Source organism: Platalea leucorodia (genome assembly GCF_965183815.1).
Source record: "Platalea leucorodia genome assembly, chromosome: 7".
Taxonomy (NCBI): Eukaryota; Metazoa; Chordata; class Aves; order Pelecaniformes; family Threskiornithidae; genus Platalea; species Platalea leucorodia.
The window spans coordinates 12,952,509-12,972,502 of record NC_138829.1 but is presented as its reverse complement, the minus strand read 5'-3'; the positions used below and the strand labels follow the sequence as shown (position 1 = coordinate 12,972,502).

The following is a 19,994-nucleotide window of genomic DNA, read 5'->3' as shown; positions in this document are numbered from 1 at the left end:
TTGAAATATTCATCTTATGTTGGTAGTATCTTCCTCTTCCCTTTACACTATGTGCTGGGAGTAGTATCTAGTAAACTATTTTTGATTAGGGTTCCACTATCGGTATCAAGGTTTCTAAACACAGTAGAATGACCTTTAGGTTTCAACAATAAACAATGCCTCTGAATCACGCTACTTTCTCTAAACAGTAGATGAATGTGCTTAGCATGACCTTCTCCTAAGATGAAAACAGTAAGGGGGAGGAGGGAGAAACCCCAAAACATTTACATAAGGGCTGCATTTTTGAATATCAAGTTGTACTGTAGACGTAAATAAGAGGAGCTATGCCGAGTAGGTGATATGTGATTCCACGTTTGAGTGCTCTGATGCTTGTTTGGATCAGAACATTTCAACAGCTGAGACATCATGTGACAAAGCCATTACTTTGAGTCATACTTCATGTTAGAAGGAATAGTGACATTTTAAGTAAGATTTTGACTTTGTAGCTGAATGTCAAGCCCCTGTCTGCAAAAGAAAGTTGTTCTAGATGTTCTTGTCCCAAGCCATAAAAGTTTGTGTATAGTTTTGTCATTTGTTTTTAATATGAAGCTGCATGATTAAGGTAGGCTTTGGGGTGAGATGAATTAATTCGAATTCCTATGATTCAGGAAGTTAAATAATTTTGGTTAATGCGAAGATGTGTTTACTATTACAGATAACTAAAAGATAAAGCTGTGTAGTCCTGTTGTTCCCTGTTCTTTCCCCCAGCAAGCCTTAAGGCCAGGGAATATTGCCTGCTGCAGAAATAAATGCTTTGAACTTGCACTCTGTGGGATAAAATTGCACCCCCCTCTTTAAGGAATGCTGTATATGATGCACTTTACATTGTTGACAGATTTCACGTCACTGAAGAGAGAACTGTTACCAAGAATGGGATATCCCAGGCAGCACTGGCATGTTCAATCAACCAGCAAGGCCTATTTTTAGAGTCTTTAGTTTGGAGTCTGACCAGAGCATTCCTTCTGTAGTGTATCTGTACTGACTGGGTGCCTCTTTCTGGAGAACACGTTTTCCATTACTTAGCATTGTGTTGCCCCAACTCTGGGAGAAAAAAAAAAAGTCAAATGTTATGTATATTACATCACGTGGCTATTTTAAAACGAATGTGAAAGAGTAAAAGTTCCAGTTGACAGTTAACTAGCAGTTCTTTTTAGTCTAAAATATCAGGTATCCCTCTCTACTGTCTTTGCAAACTTTTTAATAGCAAGATTTGTAGGTGCGATTGGGTATGTAAAAAAAAACCCACAACCAAACAAAAAAAAAACCAAACACCACCCCAAAATTCCAGAACATGCCTATTTGGCAGCTTTATTTTCATTGTGCTGACTTACATAGGGTTAAAATACTGCTGCACTTTTGAGATAGGTGTAATAAATATGTACACTGTTGAATATAAATCCATTTGAAAATCAGCTCCTTTATTTACAGATGTGATACTGGTATGTTAACACTGAAATGCATAATCCATATGCTTTCATATTTTTAAAGTGCTGGTAGCATTAGGAATGTTCTTCGCTGAATATATTAGCAGATCAACACCTTTAAAAGTCTACAAGCACGGCCAGCTACAGAGAAAAGTTCACATTAGGTCATGTGAAAGTTTGTCTAGGCACTGATAACATTTGTCACAGAATGTTTCCCTGCTTGAATTTGGTTATTTTAATAACATATTTTTAGTGTGCTTTAGGAATTGCAGTATCCTGTGACTAAAACATTTATTTTTAGATTTAAAACAGTAATACCTCACATACACTACCTGTTGGTTTTATTCATGGTATCCAGTGATTTTTTTTCTCTCCTAATTTGTATTAACTTTTAATAATTTTTATGTGACTGTGTTTAAAGCTAGTTTAATACAATCAAGTCTAAATAAAAGTTCTCATTATTAGCTGAATTTGAAAGGAAAATGCCAGGTTGCTAATAGTCTCTTTGTTATTAGGTGCTGTAAAGCTGATCAGCTTGACCTGTGGAAATCAGCATGTTTGGGCCTGTGACACCAGTGGTGGCATTTATTTCCGTGTAGGAACTCAACCTCTTAACCCAAGTTTGATGCTTCCTGCATGGATAATGATTGAGCCACCTATACAGGTAAAATGTTGATTACAGTTCTTTGTAACCCAGTGGTTTAGCTCTATGCATTTGAAAAAGAATAATTTTAACACTCATGTAAAGCAATAGAGCCAGATTTTAAATGTGTAGCTTAAAACTCTGTCCCCCATGTTTGAATTCTACAGGATTTCTCTCTCAAAAAAAAAAAAAAAAGGAAAGAAAAAGAAAAGAAAAAACCCAAAACAGTCTGTATAATGTACTCTGAATATGCTGCTTTATCACCGTAAGTCCATCCCAAATTCATCTAATCAATACAAATAACTTTAATTTTTTTTCAAAAGTGGAAGGTTTTGTTTTCCTTTCTATCCTTAATGAAAGTTTACTTTTCTCATAACACAGCAGCTTTATAAGCATGTAGTAGTAGAATGCAGCCTTGAACCATATGCTGAATACCTGCTGTATGCTGGCCAAGAGGCTGGACTGGCAAACAGCACAAAGCAGAGGGTGTGGGAAGGCTCTGCTCAAGTGGCGTGGTGCTGAAGTGCCTGCCTCCCTCTTCCTTTATCCTCACCCTTGAGTCTGGGATGCTTGCCAGGGTGCTGTGCCTGGATTTAGGGACTTTCCTTATCATCCAGTGATTAGTAAGCGTGCAGTACAATTGCAGCTCTTCTCCCTTGTTCCCGGAATGGGCAAACTTTATATCCTTTCTACCTGCCAGCTGGGATGATCAGAGTGGAAAGAAGCCGCCTAAAGTACCCTGAGAGCATCTTTTCTGAATATAGAGAACGGACAAAATATGTTTCTCCAGTGTCTGGTTTCTTTTTTTAATCTCTTCTTAGACCTCAGTGCTTGCTTTCATTGCTGCTCTAATACTTTGCAAGTTAAACTATGAAATGGGTGTAATTTCTGTATTGTGGGTTGGGACTGCTCTAATGGAGCTGACCTCTGACTACTGATTTCATTCTTTGCTCCTTGGCACAAAATCACTTGAATAGTAGCACTGGGTGTGTTTGCATACTTGATTTACATTTTATAATGTTGCAGAATTTCTCTTGAAGATTTTGAAATGTGTGGTACTTTTGAAAGGACATATTAAGAAATAAAAGTAAATCTCTGGCAGTGGAGTTGCAATAGTTTATTTGGTTTTTACATCATTTGCTTTTAGTCCTGCTTATCTCTTGTCAGCCAATTATTAGCTCCTTCTGTGAATCTCAGGGTGTAAGAGCAAAGAAGAGCAGGGAGATGAAACTGCAGACTTGCATCCCGTGAGTGAGCACAGCACTGGTTAGACTTGTTCTTCTGTGCTGGGAATGTGATCAGTTAGACCTGGAGAAATGGCACCTTGTTTTGCAGAACAGCCGAACAGACTGATAAATGAGTACCAATATCACTTGCAACAAGGGCTAGATTACACTGCTCATTCTTTGTGTGCTGCAAGTGGGTCTTTCTGATGTAATCTGTTAGAGACAAGTTTTTCCTGCTTAACGGGGTAGGGCAGGAGGAAGAGGAGACTGGGGATATCAGCGATGATGTCTTCCATAAGGGTAGTATTCTTAAAAAGGGGGGAAAACACATTCCAGGTTGTGTTCCACTTAAACTGAGTTTGCCAAGAGACAGAGAATTAAACTTGTGTAGTATCTTCTTACCAAAGATTTCTCTATCCGGGAAAATAGCCCAAAAAGCTGTTTCTCTACACTGATACTGTTTTTCTGTAGTAAGTGCATTCTCTACTCCTCCACCGAAGTAGATTAAGCTACTCAATACAAAGATGTTTACAAGAAATTGGGATTTGCTGTGGCTCATTATTTAGCGGTGACTTCCTTATGTAGAAAGTCTTTAATTGGACATGGTTGAAAATCAAATTATTTCCTAAGAGCTTATCGAGGAAGCTGGATGATGTTGCCTTCCAAAATGATAACCTTCTGACACCCAGAGCAGTGTCATTCTCTTTCCTGTTATCTTGCCAACACCTGACATTGCAAATTTAATGAGTCAAAATAAAAGGGCAAAAATTCAAACATTGTTTGCAGAGAAGATGAGAACTCGTGGGTTACATGCTCATTTTGAGACAATTCCAGCATGTTAAAATAAGTCATTGAAGTACTGAAGGAGCAGCCATTCGTGCTTTTACAAAGGCTTAATGCAAAATAAGAAAATATGTAAACTTTACAATGATTTTCAAATGCTAGGTTAGTGTTTGGATAACAAATATAACATGATGGCTGAAAAGTGGACTACTCAGTGAAAAATATTTGCTTATTAGCAGCACCTTACTGTTATCTGTCCGTTAATTGACTTTGACACAGTTCGTGCTGCATCACTTCATCTTCAGAACAACAGAAATACTGCAAGAAGTATTTGTGAATGATTCAGTCATTTTCAGTTTGAAGAAGGAAATCAAAATTGCCTTTCACTTGCTTTAAGTACAGGAGCGTGCTCAAATAACGTAATTTAAAACCAACTATGGATATTTCATTCCCTAGTAAATGTCAGAGCCAATATGACTTGCCATATCCCAGATCTCATGACTCATGAGCAGCTCGTGAGCAGCTACAGACTCTGCTTTTAAGGTGTCACTTCTTGTTAAAGGAGTGCTGCAATTGCACAGCATCCATCTTTGCACAACTTAAAAGTATTCAGAGACAATAGTTTTGATGAGATTTTACTCCTGCTAAAATCAGTGAATGTAATTTAAGGTCAGTCTTTGCTCTGGGATGCTGTATGGTTTGGTTTTTTGGTTTTGGTTTTTTTTGTTGTTGTTGTTGTTGTTGTTTTTTTTTTAATCTAGACTAAAACCATTCTCATGTGTTAACTCTTCCCTTGGTAACTCCCTACTGCAGTATCTCTTGAGATGAAAAATAACATTTTATGTTCTCTGCCTTCCCTCTCCTTTATTTTATCCAACACTTCAGAAGTGGTTGATAACATCATTACAGTATCGTAAGCAGTAGTAGTTTATATGTAGATGTTTTCTGTGCTTCATTCATTCTGTTCTGCAGTCTTAGAAGTCAAAATAATTGTGTAGTTAAGCAGCTTTATGGAAGCTGCTTTAAGGACATTGACAAAGCTGATCAAAATTCTTTGATGAAATGATTTTAGTCCAGGAAATAGAAAGTGTTTTTCATTTTATTGTTAATATACAGGATAAAACTATTACCTGCTGTAGCATGCCTTAATATACATTAAATATAATTCAAAAAAATTAGCAAGAAATATAAATATTATTTATGTAGATCCTATAGAGTATGTTTCTATATGTGTGTGCATGTATAATTATGAAGATTTAATGCTTTTCAGATTTCTGGCCTAAAGAAATAATAATTTAAAATAAAATATAAAATTAATATAGTGAATAAGACTAACTTGGGTGATTGATTATGGAGTGGAAGTTGATCAAAAGTTAAAAAATCATCAAATTGCTTTAAAAGTTCTCCAGAAGTTGAACACTTGTTTGAAAAGAATTCTTTCAACATTTCAGCTTTTGATTTTTGGTACCTTCTGAAAAAGATGGAGAGACAGAATCTGGTCTTGAGAAATGCTCACTTCCTAGAAGTACTACTTAACGTAAAAACTGGCCTTAAGAGCCACCTTCTCGGATTTACATTAAGGGATCTATCAGATAAGCAGAACTTTATTTAATAGGATTAAAAGAAACAAAGATCAGGACAAGCATTTGTAATGAGTGGCCAGTCATCTATTGCTTGTAAACAATCAATTTTACTCTAAAATTAAATTAAACATTTTATTAATTGCTATTTGCTTAATTAGAATCATAGAATCATTTAGGTTGGGAAAAGACCTTTAAGATCATCAAGTCAAACCATAAACCTGGCACTGCCAAGTCCACCACTAAACCATGTCCCTAAGCGCCACATCTACGCATCTTTTAAATAGCTCCAGGGATGGGGACTCAGCCACTTCCCTGGGCAGCCCATTCCAAGTTGAAAAAGCAATTTTATTAAATCGAGAGGTTTATTTGAATAGCCGCATGGCTTGTCTGAACTGTGGAGTAAAGGGGGTTTATTTAAGGAGTTGTTTACTATTTGGCTACTGTATAAAGCTTTCATTGATCCTTTGTAGTTAGTTCCTAGGGTCTCAGCAGAAGAGTACCACTTAGTTTGCCATAAAATGGTCTCTTGCAGTACATGCATTTCAAGTTAGAGAAACTTTTTATTTACTGCTCTTCCCATAAACACCCTAGTAATTGTCTCTTTAAGCTTGATGTCAAGATAGTCAAAATTCTTACTGATCTAGGAGGAGCTATTTTTTCCTCACACATACACAAAAAAAAGTTAAGCCTGTTCACACTTTCACTGTCATTCAAAAATTGTTAGAACTACAAAGCAAATGGTAGTTAAAAACATAATTTGAAATTTAGGAAATTTCTCTGTAATTCTGCAAAATCAATACATGCTAGATTTCATTTCTTTTCGATACCTTCCTTTCTCTTAATCTACGTTCAGTGTAAGGAGGTTGGTTGTGCCTTACGGATGAGCGGTGACTTGTTAGAAATTGTCATGATCTTTGTTTCCTTTCCTCTCTCTAAAGAAAGTTCCGCTTACCTTACAGAACACTTAATGCAAATCTGGAGACTTTCTTCATCTGCCATCTGCCTTGTCTTTGCATTTTTCAGTAAGGTTTCTATTATTATTAAGGCCAGTTTTGTGTTAAGTGGTACTTACAGGAGGAAGTGGTGAGCACTCCTCAAGATCAGATCTTGCCATTTTTTCTTTTTGGTAGGTGCCAAAATCAAAGCTGAAATGTAGGAAGGGTTTGTTTGAAATTATCTTCAAGGATTGGATATTTGGAGGGGGAGGGATTTTTCTGTTGAAAATGCTTCATAACTTTTACTTCAAAATCATCCATGCTACTTTTGAAAGTACTTGCTGTGGAAAACTGTTCTTTGTAATACATAATCCACATTACTGTTCTTTTCAAGTCTGATTGTTTTCACTAGCACAGACTAGCTTGCATTACCTAGCTATGACAGATATCTTTCTGAGTTGCTGTGATTTCTACTTTGGAGTACTAAGTTGAGATGCAGAGGAAGTATCTTTTATTAGACCAATTCTGCTTAGGTTGGAGAGGTAATACACTCATTAAACCTTCTGGTTATCTATAGACCAGACCAGCTAGTCTGTTGTTTCATATATCTTTACTCATGTGAGGCCTCCTGAAGACGTTAACGGGGAGAGGATTTTCCTAGAGGACTGTACTTTTCAAGAAGATGTAGAGAAAAACTATGTTTGGCGGTAGTCAGCGTAGCTGTATCGAGGTGGGTTGCAAATAAGTACAGGAGATCAAAGCTCCTGCTGCAGTGCATTTTGTTTGGCTGATTTAGAATGCCATAATGTTTAAGTTCAAGTGTATACTATTCTTCACAAGTATGCCTTTCTTAAGAAATCATAAGTTACATAAAAGGTGCTTTAGATACTGAAAAAATGCAATTCCAGCATTTTTACTGAAGTTGGATCATGCTGATTCCATTCCTCAGTTCAGTGCTTATTATCTTCCATTGTGTTGCTAGTTAAGAAAACTGCTGTCACTATATTTCACTGTATTTTTCTGCTTTGGAGTTTTAGCCTTCTGATACTTGTTTTAAGGCATTGCTATCACCATGTTCAGAAAAGCATGTGGGTAGCCTGTGACATTTAGATAGCAATTATTATCAGCACCAGAAGCTTCAGATCACAGAAAGTGCACAAAATGAGGTACACCCAGAAAACTGAGTAGGTGATCCTTCTGTATCCTTTTGAAATATGATCTCAAGGTGGTGTATTTTGCTTTTTGACAAGACTAGCTTACAGTGAAAACAAAAACTGTGGGAAGGAGAACCTTCCCTTTTCATGCTTTCATTTTTTCAGTACTAGAAACATCCTCACATCTGCACTCTTCCAATGTGCCCATATTTTGGTTAGCTAACACAAAATTATATATTTAATTGTTTTCCAGGGAGATTAAGAAATATATTTAACATTCAGTTGGGTAAATAAAATAACTACAATTATCATTGTTGAGTTTTGGGAGTTTTTCAGAATTATTCTATTTAAAAATAAAACCGTAATGGTGTATAAATTCATGGGATATGCGTCTTGATTTAGTAAGCATGTACCTTGGTTTCAGTGGAGCTGTTCATGTGCTTGTAGGTAGTGATAGCCTGAAGTATTCAATCAATAGGAGTCCTTGAAAAGTGATTTTGAGAGACAGTCATAAAAAATTACTTGTGCTAGTATAAACTAAGAGTTTTGGGGATTTTGTTTTGTTTCATTTTCATTAAAGCTACACCTGCATTTTCTGAATTCTGGTTAGAGCAGTTTTTATTGTTGTTTTTTTGTGTGACTGAACTTCAGCTTGCTTGATTTTAAAAGCTGTGGGGGCCTGGATCCAGCTGACAGGTTTGTAATTAGGGGCTTAGCTTTTGTGAAGTAAATTGGGGCAGCAAAGGTGGGTGCTAAGCTCAGAGTGTACAGTTAGTGAAGAGAACTTCAGTGAGCCAGAAGTCCGCATGGAGTAAGAAGACACCCTGGGGTAACTGGTGGGCACATCAGACCCTTTGACCTTGAATTAGGAGCTTGGAGGCCCCTTCCCATGGTGTATTATTGTCTCCCTATTTTATGATGATGTTGTAAGCAGATGTGGTGCTGACGACCTCTCTTTGCGGACCAGCCTAAGGGGTTGGGTTCTAGTGTATCTCCTGCTCCGATGGCCCTTGCTACAGAACTGCCAACTGGCTGGTCTGTAGGAAGACCTTGTCCACTGAACCCAGGTCTAATGAAGCTAAGAAGTAAGCAAGGCAGAGGAGGTTAGACTATGTAGTCTAGTAAATGGATCATCTATCTGGGAGGTAGTGACTTCATTTCTGATCCCTGACCCCTGGAGTACTACTGTTTTTATCCAGTAGCGTAACATATTGCATAGCCTTGTATTTAGGGGCCACGCTTTACCTGGAACAGTACTTCAGCACTGGATGAGTACTACTAGATGAGTGGTAATTCTTGTATCCTGAGTGCATTTCCAGTGTTCCTGTGGCTTACAGGATATATTTTGCATCCTGACAGATCCTAACTTTTTAGAATTGGTCAACATTTGTTGATTTCTGCCCCCCCACCCTGCAGTTTGGGGTGTTTTCTTTTACAGGTGCTTTGGGTTTTTTGTTTGTTTGTTTTTTCCCCATCTAGTTATGTAAATTAGTTGTAACACATAAAGGTTATATCCATTTGTTCATAAAGCAGTGCAGTAATGAAATGGGAATTTCTGTTGCTATCAAAGGTGTGTGGTGTTTTCATCACAAACGTGTTAAATAACATGGACAAACATTGAAAAGCAAAATGGCAGAAAAAGCAACAGTTTAATAACTGTTTAAAATTACCAGAGCAAAGCAGAGCTGAAGCTGAATTTAAAAATGCATGGGTGTTTTTACCTTAAAAACATGCTTTACTTTCCTTGGTAAGGTATTTAAGTTTCAAAAACTAGAGAGGTATACTTCACTGGCATGGCCTGCGTGAGAGGGTGTTTTACTGATGCTCGTTAAAGGTGTGTTTTTAAAAAACAAAATGAAAAACCACCTTGGTTACTCAGTGTTGCTTATACAAGGTTTTTATTACCTCATACTAAATTATGTTCTGTTTCAGGGGAAGTTGTTGCACGTAGTGTTTGCTTAACATACATTTCTGTAAAAACTTAGTTGTTCTTGTCCTAACAGTTCAATTTTTCAGTATGTTATTAAAAATAGCTGTAGTGGTAATTACAGACAGCTTAGCCTCTCCTACACCACAGTTTATAATCGTAGGTACAAGACAGTGTGGCCAGAAGATAGTTGGGCAAACCTGAGTAGGTCTGTAGTTTGTATGGTCTTTAAAGTGATTGCATTAAATTTGTGATTTTTTTAATTACTTGTAAGGAAGAGTTGTGCTAAATATTTTGAAAGTATTTTATAGTTCTGTTAAGCTTTACCATGTTGAATGGTTGTATGGGTTTGGTATGACCTTTTCTAAGATTTGATGCCATATGTTGTAGTCTTTCCCATGTTTCTGCGAGAAAAACGCTTGGAATAAAAAATTGAGAGTTGACAAAGGAGAGCTCACGGAATTGACTTTTTGGCTTTGCCTTTTCTTCCTGATTGTGCTAGCCATAAACTGGAGATACCCAGCTAAGGCCCTCGTCTGTTTGTCCACTAAAGGCAGAACGTAGGGGAAGGGGTCGTGTTGCTGTTCTGAGGCTGTTCTAGCGCTCTGGTTTTTCAGTCAATAAGTAATAACCTTTCTCTGACAATTCAGTGGCAGCATTACAGAAGAGCACATGGCTTCCAGGAAGACTAAACATAGATTCATCTTTCCTGCTCTGGTATATTGCCTTGAACTTCTCTGCAGAGAAAAAAGGGGCACTTAATTTAGCAAGCTGTTCCCTTCAAAAGTCTGAATGCAAAACATTCGGGTCGATACTGCTCTTATGTTCCTCATGCTTTCTTGTTATCTCTAATGCTGAAAGTGCTTTACAACCTTCATTCAAATGGAGCTCAGAAAATAATATGCAAATAGTTAGGCCTATATTAGGGGAGGGTCTCTCTAAGTTGCATTCTTTGTTTGTTATACTAGTTAATGTGGTCTGGATGTCTGTTAGCCATGAAAATAGTCAGATTAGTCCTATATACAGATAATGCTCAACAGTGTGAGAAGTATCTCTGATCTCACCTTCTTACAGCCTGGCCTAGACCGGCTGGCGATGCTTCTGATTTGCCTTTTGAAGGTGAGGAGAACATTTGTGCTGCTCGTAGTCACCAACCTGTTATAAAAAGGATTGGGCTTGGTCAGACTGAGAATGTTATGTTTAGTCTTCCTCGTCCTGGATATTTGCAGCAGAACAGAGATAGTGGAGGTCTGCTGATCCATGGACACTGTACTCCTGAAAAGTGACGTGGAAAATGTTCTGATGTCTTTTTTGTGTGCGTGTGTGTGTTTGTCCTTCCCCCCTTGACAAGGAAGTTGAACCACCGTGTTTTGGGTTCAGCCATGACTGAAGTAGTTACAAGACAAGACTTTTGAGTAGGCGGTCAGGGGAGGGCGGGTAACTGCGTTAGTTTTTACTTTGGATTTTGTTTGATACTATTGTTTAAATTCTCTTAAACTGAAGCTTATTTCTCCATGGTTTGCAGAAAGAAAGGAAATGACTTGCACAGAATTACAAAGCTAATGGACAACTTTATAACTTTGTTTAGCACAGACACTATTTCTTGATATCATTTAACAATTTGTTGGTTAAGTGCTTCCTTCAAGTTTACTTCATTTTATCTGCACTGTTGTCTCATCAGACACATGGGTGCTAGCAAACTATTTTTCGTTGTTTTTATTTGTATCAGACAATAAAGGTATTCACAGCTCTTAATATGTAGTTTTAAAAGTTGAAAAGTACGTAGTTGGCACATGTTGCAGTCCATGGTTGTAGTGGGAAATCTTTAAAACACAGAGAGCAGCTGGGGGTTTTGTAGCTGAGGTACAAGACCAGAGGGCAGGAAGATCTGTGTTCTATTCTTGGCTAAAACAGTCAGTGTCCTGAGATTTTTTTGAGCTTAGAAAGTTTTGGCACCACAAGTAAAAGGAAAACAATGTTCCACCATTTCTTATCAGATAACACTGAATCCATTAATGCTCCATAACAAGTTGATCTCTCACAGTGATGAGTATTGTGGATAAACCTATAAACAGTGTGGTGTGTCAGCATCTGTGGAGGAAGGCTGAGACACTGGTGGGAGACTCCTGAAAATTCCAGACTCTTCAGTAAATTACAAATATGACATATTTCATGGTCAAGGTATATAAATCTCATGAATGCTATTGGAAGTTAAGCCAGCTGAGAAAAGGCTACACTGAAATAATGTATTAATTTTCATGGTTATCAGTCTCTGAAATGTTATCAGCAGATTTATAAACTTGCACAGATATCTTTCTACTGCTGTGAGAGAACTCTACTCTTTAACTGCAGCTGTAGAGATCTGTTTTTTGTTATATAGCTTATAAAACACTTAAAGCATGCTTCTGGTAATTAAAACTTAGTGAAAATGAGGGATAGCTGAGATGACGTCAGTATGATTGTTCCAAAAAATGGTACATTATGTCAAGAAAATTTTAAATTAATTTTATCCACCCTACTGTGGTAGCCATGAGAACACTTTGTTGTAGATGGCTGCTCTCTGGGTATTAAAAAAAAAAAAAAAAACAACAACAACAACAACAAAAAAAACCCACCAGAGGTCAAACCAGAGGTAAAACCTCTGCAACAGGCTCTAAGAATTGCCTGTACAGGTTTCCCAATGTCTTGTCACTGTTTTGTGCCAAAAGCTGCTGTATATAATCCTATCACTAGCTGTCCTGTCAGTTGTGCCTTTTACTGTCTGTTTCACAGCAGAAGGCTGCAGTGGAGGGGGTTGTGTTCTGTTAAGAGCATTGGATGCTGCCATCAGTGCCTGGATCCTTTATAACGAGAGTGAGTAGGATTGTTTTATTGATGCGAGTTTATTAGAAAGAGCTAAGTAGCCTGAAAAAGGAAGAGAAGCCAGAAGTGAAATACCCAGAGAGGTAGGGAAACTTGAGGAGGAAATAGGACCTCACTTAGAAAAACAAAGAATGAAAAGAATTTTTGGCCAGGCTTGTAGAGATGTTACTTTGAACTTGATAATTTCCATTTGTTTCTTAGGTACGTTGGTGCTGCAGAATAGGGTAGAGGTAATTGCTTTGATTATACTTAAACCTGCAGTGGTGTCAGAAGCAATCTAGCTGAGCATCATGCAGCTCCTTTCATGCTACCCCTTTGGGGTGTTTTGTCTGCATTCCTTAGCTTCCACTACCTATAAATCTGTAGTGATGCACAGGCTTAGGTACTAGGTGTAAGCACTCAGTAAGTCTCTCTAGATGGAAATACTCCTCCAGTTCTTTCTCAGGGAATTCTTTTCTAGGCAAATGACAGACGAAGAGAGGAATGGGATCCTGATGTGGAAGAGTGGAGAGCAAGGTGCACAAATCCCAACAGTTCAGGAACAACGGTCACGCCAAGCTGTTTGGCCCAGTTTGTGAAGGACTGTAGTCCTTGGAACATGAAGAGTATTGCAGAGGGGGAGCATAGACAGACACACTGAGAATTCATGGCGTGAAGGAGAGGGGGGAAGAGTGGCAGAAAGTCCTAAATTGGGGCAAGAGGTGACTGTGGTAAAAGAACATTGCGGGGAGGAGGAGATAAGTGGATTTAAAAAAAAAAAAAAAAAGAAAAAAGAAAGAAAAAAGGCAAAGATCTCCTGTTACGTGCAGTAATTCAGTCTGCACAAGGCATTAATTGCACAGTTCCCTTACTTGAAAATATGGGACTACAAGAGCAGAAATACGGAGAAGGATGAGGTGAAGCTGGAAGCAGCACAGTAGTGACATACACATAGCCATGACAGTGATGTGGGGAGGTGAACAGGGTGAAGCAGGAAGGAATCAGAGCCAAAGTAGCCATAGAAAGAAGCAAATAAAAACGGAGGGGAGGAGCAGGGCCAGGAGTGAGAATAACTTGCAGTGAAGAGGCAGCAAGATCAGAGGGGAGAGTTGTATGGGGTTTTGTGGTGTTTTGGTTTTGTTATGGTTTAGGGTTTTTTTTCGTGGGTTGGTTTTGGATTTGGTTTTGTGGGGGTTCTTTTTGGGGGGTGGCATTGCAATACAATAGTTTATTTGTAATACAGCAGAATACCAATTTGAAAGTAACTAGGCAGTTATATATTCTATGTAGTCAACACTCTTCAAGACAATTAGTGTCTTACTGTAAGTGTTCAAACAGCAGCCATTGTGAATTTAGTGTGACCAGAGGTAAACACTTCATCAAGCCTCTACCAGCCTCAAGCTTCCACCGAAGGGCAAGTACCTAATGAGAGCATAAACATGAGAAGGTAGTCTGTCAAAGGCCTTGCAGCCTGAGCAGATAACATTGATTCGGTGATACAAGTCGAATTTGATTATAGCTGGGTCAGACTCATGTTAGCACCAGAATTTTAAAAGCCAAACCAAAGCAGGTAACTCTTATGTACACAGAAGGCCCATCTGGGACTGGGTTGTGTGCTTATATACACATGCAGATTATGCTTCTGTATTCCTAGTCTCGTACATGCAAAGAGCTGCTTGCTCTTGTATTTATCACACTGGAAATTCAGCTTATGCCTGTGAGGCTGAGGCAAGAAATGCAGTGCTTCTTTGTGACGTGATGATGTATTTCAGGGCACCTTACTGTCTTCTTCAGTGCCTTTATTAGGCTGATGTGGAGAAAAACTTGTGTTTGTATCTGCGTTTTATTTAAAGTACATGTTTTTCAGGATATTTGCATTCACTAAACCTGTTGGTTGATATATTTTGCTACAAAATCCCTGTCTTTGACTTCTGTAAAATGTTGTGGTCAGTAACACTGACTTTGAACAGTAGTTAAGGCAAATCTCCATAGAAGCAGGCAGAGTAAGGACTTGACTGGGAGCAGAATGGAAAGTGTGTTTCACTGGGGTTTGCCAACAGGTAAGTGTTGTGGATACTCTGCTGCAGGCGTGGCTGCTCCGGTAGTGCAGTGGTCTGCAGTGAGTTCCATCCACTGTTGTATTCCTGTGGAACGGAGTACAGGGAAGAAGGCAGATCACCATTTCATTGCAAAGAGGAGACATTCAGACTATAAAAATGTACTGCTTGTATATGCTGAAAAATAAAGTGCAGATTTAGTTATGTTAGGAAAACTTTCAGGAAGGCAAGAGGAAAATACTGCACTTTGCGCGTTTCAGAGGAAGAGTTCCCTCTTCAACTTGCAACTGAAACTGTACCTGATTGCAATAACCGTGGTTAAGCAAATACTAATATTATTAGACCTGGATGCTGAACATTAAATATGAATATCTTTATCGGTAACTTTGGGTGACATTCATTTATGTTGCTTTTCTATTTAGGAAGGGATTGACTTTTTGGAAAATTGGTAATTTTGTACAATGACAAATAAAATGTCAGTTAAATTTCTCCCTGTCTTTAATATTGGGTAAATATTTTACTTCTCTTGCATACTTATGTGAAGAACAAGTGATACAATAGTACAAAGATACAGTGGTACAAAGTTTAAATACTGTGCTTAATTTTTATAGCCAGTAGGAATCAACTTGGTCAGCATTCATTCAAGTCCAAATGATCAGATGTTGTGGGCAATTGATAGCAAATGGAATGTCCACGTCCGAGTTGGAATTACAGATGAAATGCCTGTAGGCACTGACTGGGAACATGTACCAGGTAAAAATTAATGCATCCGTTCCTTGTTCTTTCTGCCATTTTCTCAGTGTTGGGGTTTTTTTGTTGTTTTTTTCCTGCTTTTTAAATTGGAGAGCAATGCTTAAATCCAATATTTTTCTCAGCAATCAAGTGTGCTTATTTACAGGAATATAATAAAGTATTTGATAAGGGTTATCTTTTAAAGATGACCTTGGTTTTACTTAAAAAAAACTAAGTAGTTAACTGAAGAGAAATCTGATTTTTGTGATGAATTTCTGTTGTGTGTTTATTTCAGGCCGCTGCCACTGAATTAATAAACGGTACAGTTCCCTTTCAGTTAGAACTAAAGCAGTATTCCTAAGCAATAGGAGACTACTGTGCTGTGAGAAGTTTTGTATTTAAATGTGATACAACATGGGGTTCCTATCTAAATGTGGCTAACAAAAACTTAATGCTATTTTGCACATATTTATTAATCCTGCGTGCTGGATGCATTCTAGATTAGGTAATTACATTTTTGCCTTACCTGTAAATAAAACTAAATTTTAGGTGTTTCTTTCTAAATAACTGTGTATTGATGCTGTCTGCTTTTTAAAAGTTTTTTCACTGCATAAATGCATGGCACTTAGTTGTGGAGTACTTGCTTTCTTGTGAAGAGGAAGAAACAAAAAGTCCACAATGTCTATAATGTTAACCATTTTTAGACAAACTAAAGTTATAACTGTTGGATTATTCCCCTTGTGGTAGTAAAATACAGCAGAGGCTCCAAAAGTATGTTTTGAAGATCCTCTAATTGGTTGTTGCTTGTGGCTGTGGCCACATAACAAAATGTATCTACAGTGTGATATCCCTGTGGTCAATAGATGCAGTGAGTACAAAGTCTGTAATGAAAAAGTGTTTTTGTTCACCAGTGCTTCATGTGCTGCAAGTGGCCTACTTTCTGATATTCTGCTTACACAGGGCCAGAAGCTCAGATTCGAATAGCATCTACTCTGTTCAGCTCCCCCAAAGTCAGTGTGAGGAAATATGTAGTCCTAAATTGTCTTCTTGCCAATCCTCTCTTAGAAAGCCTCCTGGAAAGCGAGGTATTTCTTTGTGCCTTCTATAATGGAGAGTTCTTTTCCAGTATTAATATAAGAGTACACAAAAACTGTTAGTCTGGCTGTCTTCTCTTAATAAACTTTTCTGCAAGCGTATTTAGTATATAAGAAAGCCTGTGATTATTCCCTCTTCATGTCCAATTATCTTTAGGTTTGCAGGCTTGTCAGCTGGCTATAAGTACAAGGACCGTTTGGGCACGCTGTCCAAATGGAGATGTAGCTCGTCGATACGGCATTACTGACAAGAATCCAGCAGGGGACTACTGGAAGAAGATTCCTGGAAATGTCTCACGTTTAACAGGCAAGTTGGTTCTGCATGACAGTCCAAAACACTGTGTTGCCTGCTTTGACTCCTGGCTGATGGTGCTCAAGCTGACCACATGCAGGGAGAGCTGCATACTCTAAGTACTTTGTTGGCTCTGAGAGTTTCACCAAGGGTGCTTTTAGCACATTAGTAAAAACCTTCTCTGGGTATAATTAGGGAAATAGATCCAAATATTATTTATTTAATGTTTATAATTGGAACCTGCTATCTTAATTAAAAGATGGATAATTTATGCTTTGCAGTGACCCCTCTAGATGAACTGTGGGCGATCAGTACTTCAGGATCCCTTCTCCAGCGCCTCACTAAGACCTTTAGCCATTCCCATAGTTTGCAGAAAAATAATGACGCTTCCGTTCTGCTTCACCCTGATGATTTTGAAGATGAATGGGAAGTGATATGAAGTCTCTCAAGCTTGTGAAGCAGTGAAAAAAACAGAAGGACAGAAGTTCTGTAATGTATGTACAGAATGTTGGATCTAAAAGCCACTCGTATTGGACCTGTGATATTAGCACTTTTGTATTGAAAAACTGACCTGTTAAATAGCCCCCAAGCCGTGAGTTCTGATGTTTGTTCCATTATCTCTCGGGAGACTCTTTAGGTGTGGCATACTGCAATTGTTATACCGTACTACTGTAGAAGCTCCTTTGGAAATATAACTCTTACGTTAATCTTACTAGCAATGAAAGTGAGTATTTCACAACAGCATGCAGACTAATACTTGTGTACTTATTTTGAGAAGGAATTCTGTTGCATTAAATATTTCTCTACAGCAGAAACATTAAGCATTTCTCAATTTCTTCTTGTACTTGGAACTCCAAACTCATGGGAACACTCTCCAACTATTTTACATTAAACTTAGAATTATTTTCCCTTGCAGCATGGAAGAAAATATGGCAAAGTATTTCTTAGTAAGATCTCAGAACATCATGGTTACACAGCATTGGTGTTGAAAAGAACTTAGTTTGATCCATTTTCATAAAAATATCTGCAAGGCTATTCTAACCTTCCATTTCTAGAAATTTGGTGCATAATTTGGCCTCATTCAGAAGGGAGATGTTTGGATTACACCTAGTATCAGGGGGACTTGTGCCCATTTCACGCAGCCATCAGGAAGCTGCCAGATTTTGGGGGGTAAGTCCCACTTTGGAATAGGAGGAAGTTGCATGTTGGGTTTGTACTACAAAGCAGGAATGTACAAGGCAGGTTTCATAATTCCTGTTGTGCTGTATTTGTGCCTCCAGCCAGTGCTTTAACACGTGGACTCAAATTGTTTTGAGTACCAAACTTAGATGTATTTAAAGGAAAAATGGTAATTGATAGAATTACCTATATATCCCATTAAAAAATTGTGATATTGTGAGAAAATACTTAACAATATTCTGATTTTTAGCTATGTTAGCTAAAGTTTGAAGTGTCTTATACTTAACAGATGTTGCAGCAGAGGTATGTGATGAACTGGGAAGTAACCTAAGTTAATCATTGCAGTTTATTTTTCTTTAAACTCTAAATCTTCTTTGAAAGATACCTCATCTTTTTTAAGCAATAGAAATATAGATGAGAGAACTTCAGTTCAGTATGTAGGTGGAGGAGTTATTTTGTGTTCGCTCTAAGCTTGTAAATCATCAGAATGTTTTAAGCAGCTGCTAACCAATACTGTAAAAGAGCCAGCTTCAGAAAAGGCCAGGAGTTGAAAAGTGGGGATGTTTCAGTTTTGAGAACTTAATACATACGGAAAAGGATGTGTTTTCTTTTTAACCTCTGTTCTCTTTCAGAGTAATTCATGTGTGTACCGCACTAAACTTGGAACAAACATGGTGCAAGGTGAGAATGGGAATCGGTGGAGAGAGAACCAAGTTATGTCACTTTTTTTTAGTAGCACTTGTGATACTGGCTGTCAGTTCTCAGTCTGATCTTTCAGTCTTACAGGGAGGACAGATTTGTTTCCCTTTTACAGATGATACGTTTGCTTCATTGCTATCTCATCCGTATATGGAGATTACCCCAGAGGGTTTTTTTAGCCTGTCTGGCAGTGGATTGTAATGGAATCAGCTTGTGAAGTAACCCGGTCTGTTTTATGCAAGCATAGCTTGGTATCTTGAGGACCCCAAAGAAGCTGAAACTCAGCTTAAAAGTATCTTGTGGCAGCTCCTGAGTCAGTCACTTTGGAGAAGGGACATGAGTATTTCTCTGCGCCCTGCCAAGCACCAGATGCTCAAGTACAATGGCATTATTTAATAGTGACACTTTTGTATTACATTTTTCAAAGTCATCTTAGTAATGGCTGGAGCTTGCTAGTTGTTTGTTTACTGTATAATACTGTACCTTGCGATGGTCGTTAATATTAAATTGGTGTCAAGAGCTCTTATCAGACTACTTTTTAGGGTAGTTTTAATGAAATTAGGATGGGTTTTTTACTTTTATTTCTGTATTTAGGTTTTTGGTTTTGTTTGTGCTTTGAGACAAGTGCAATAAACTAGATTTTTAAGAAATAAATTACTGTGGTAAGACTCATCTGTTGTATGATGCACAAGAGAGTTCTCCATGTCTGGAAATTGTCTTGATGCGGAAGACAGACATGCTTATGAAACCCCTCCCCTACTATTACCCCAGACAATATGGTAATGACAATATAAGGACCTGGATATTGTAAAATTTATTTCATATATTTTTTTGTGACAAGTGTGTCGAACCAGCAAAATGGCCATCTTCCAAGCAAAGACAATTAAACACTTCTCATATTTGAATATTAAGCACATTGCCTCTGTATTAAGATGGTCTTGCTGTAATAGAAGTAAACAAGTTTCTTTCCTTACATGCTGAACAAAAATTGCATTTGCATGTTAAATATTTTAGCTTTCAGTGGGGAATATGCATGTGCGGTCACAGCTACAAAATGTTCAAGCAGCAAATAGGTGATTGCACCCCGTGCCGTAACTGCGCCTTTCCTTGCATTTTAAAATATCTGAGCTGATCTGAAGACTTCTGAGTTTCTGGCCTTTAACTGTACCTGCAGCTGAGGCTTGCTGAGCGCCTTGGCTTCACTTCCCAGAGGGGAGAACTGTTTCCTGACAGAGTTGCAACCTGGGTAACTTCACACAAGAAAGCAGAGCAATGATTAATGACGCTTCTGACACTGAAACCCACTTCCAGCCACAGAAATCCTGTTCAGATTCCCATGGCAATGCCCTCGCTAATTATCACAGCTTTTATCTTGACAAACCCGTT

At 38.1% G+C, this 19,994-nt stretch overlaps 1 protein-coding gene across 3 annotated transcripts in view; it reads left to right on the top strand.

Annotated features, from left to right (window-relative positions):
- TECPR2 (tectonin beta-propeller repeat containing 2) overlaps positions 1-19,214 on the top strand; it is a 45,132-nt gene extending 25,918 nt beyond the window's left edge. For 2 of the 3 annotated variants that reach the window (XM_082317188.1, XM_082317187.1), the window contains 4 exons: positions 1,979-2,127; positions 15,224-15,365; positions 16,596-16,745; positions 17,012-19,214. In XM_082317188.1, the coding sequence (XP_082173314.1) occupies positions 1,979-2,127; positions 15,224-15,365; positions 16,596-16,745; positions 17,012-17,169 (599 nt within the window). In that variant the 3' untranslated portion in view covers positions 17,170-19,214. The remainder of the gene's footprint in view (positions 1-1,978; positions 2,128-15,223; positions 15,366-16,595; positions 16,746-17,011) is intronic. The other variant, XR_014228714.1, reaches the window with a different exon arrangement.
- The last annotated feature ends 780 nt before the right edge of the window (positions 19,215-19,994 follow it).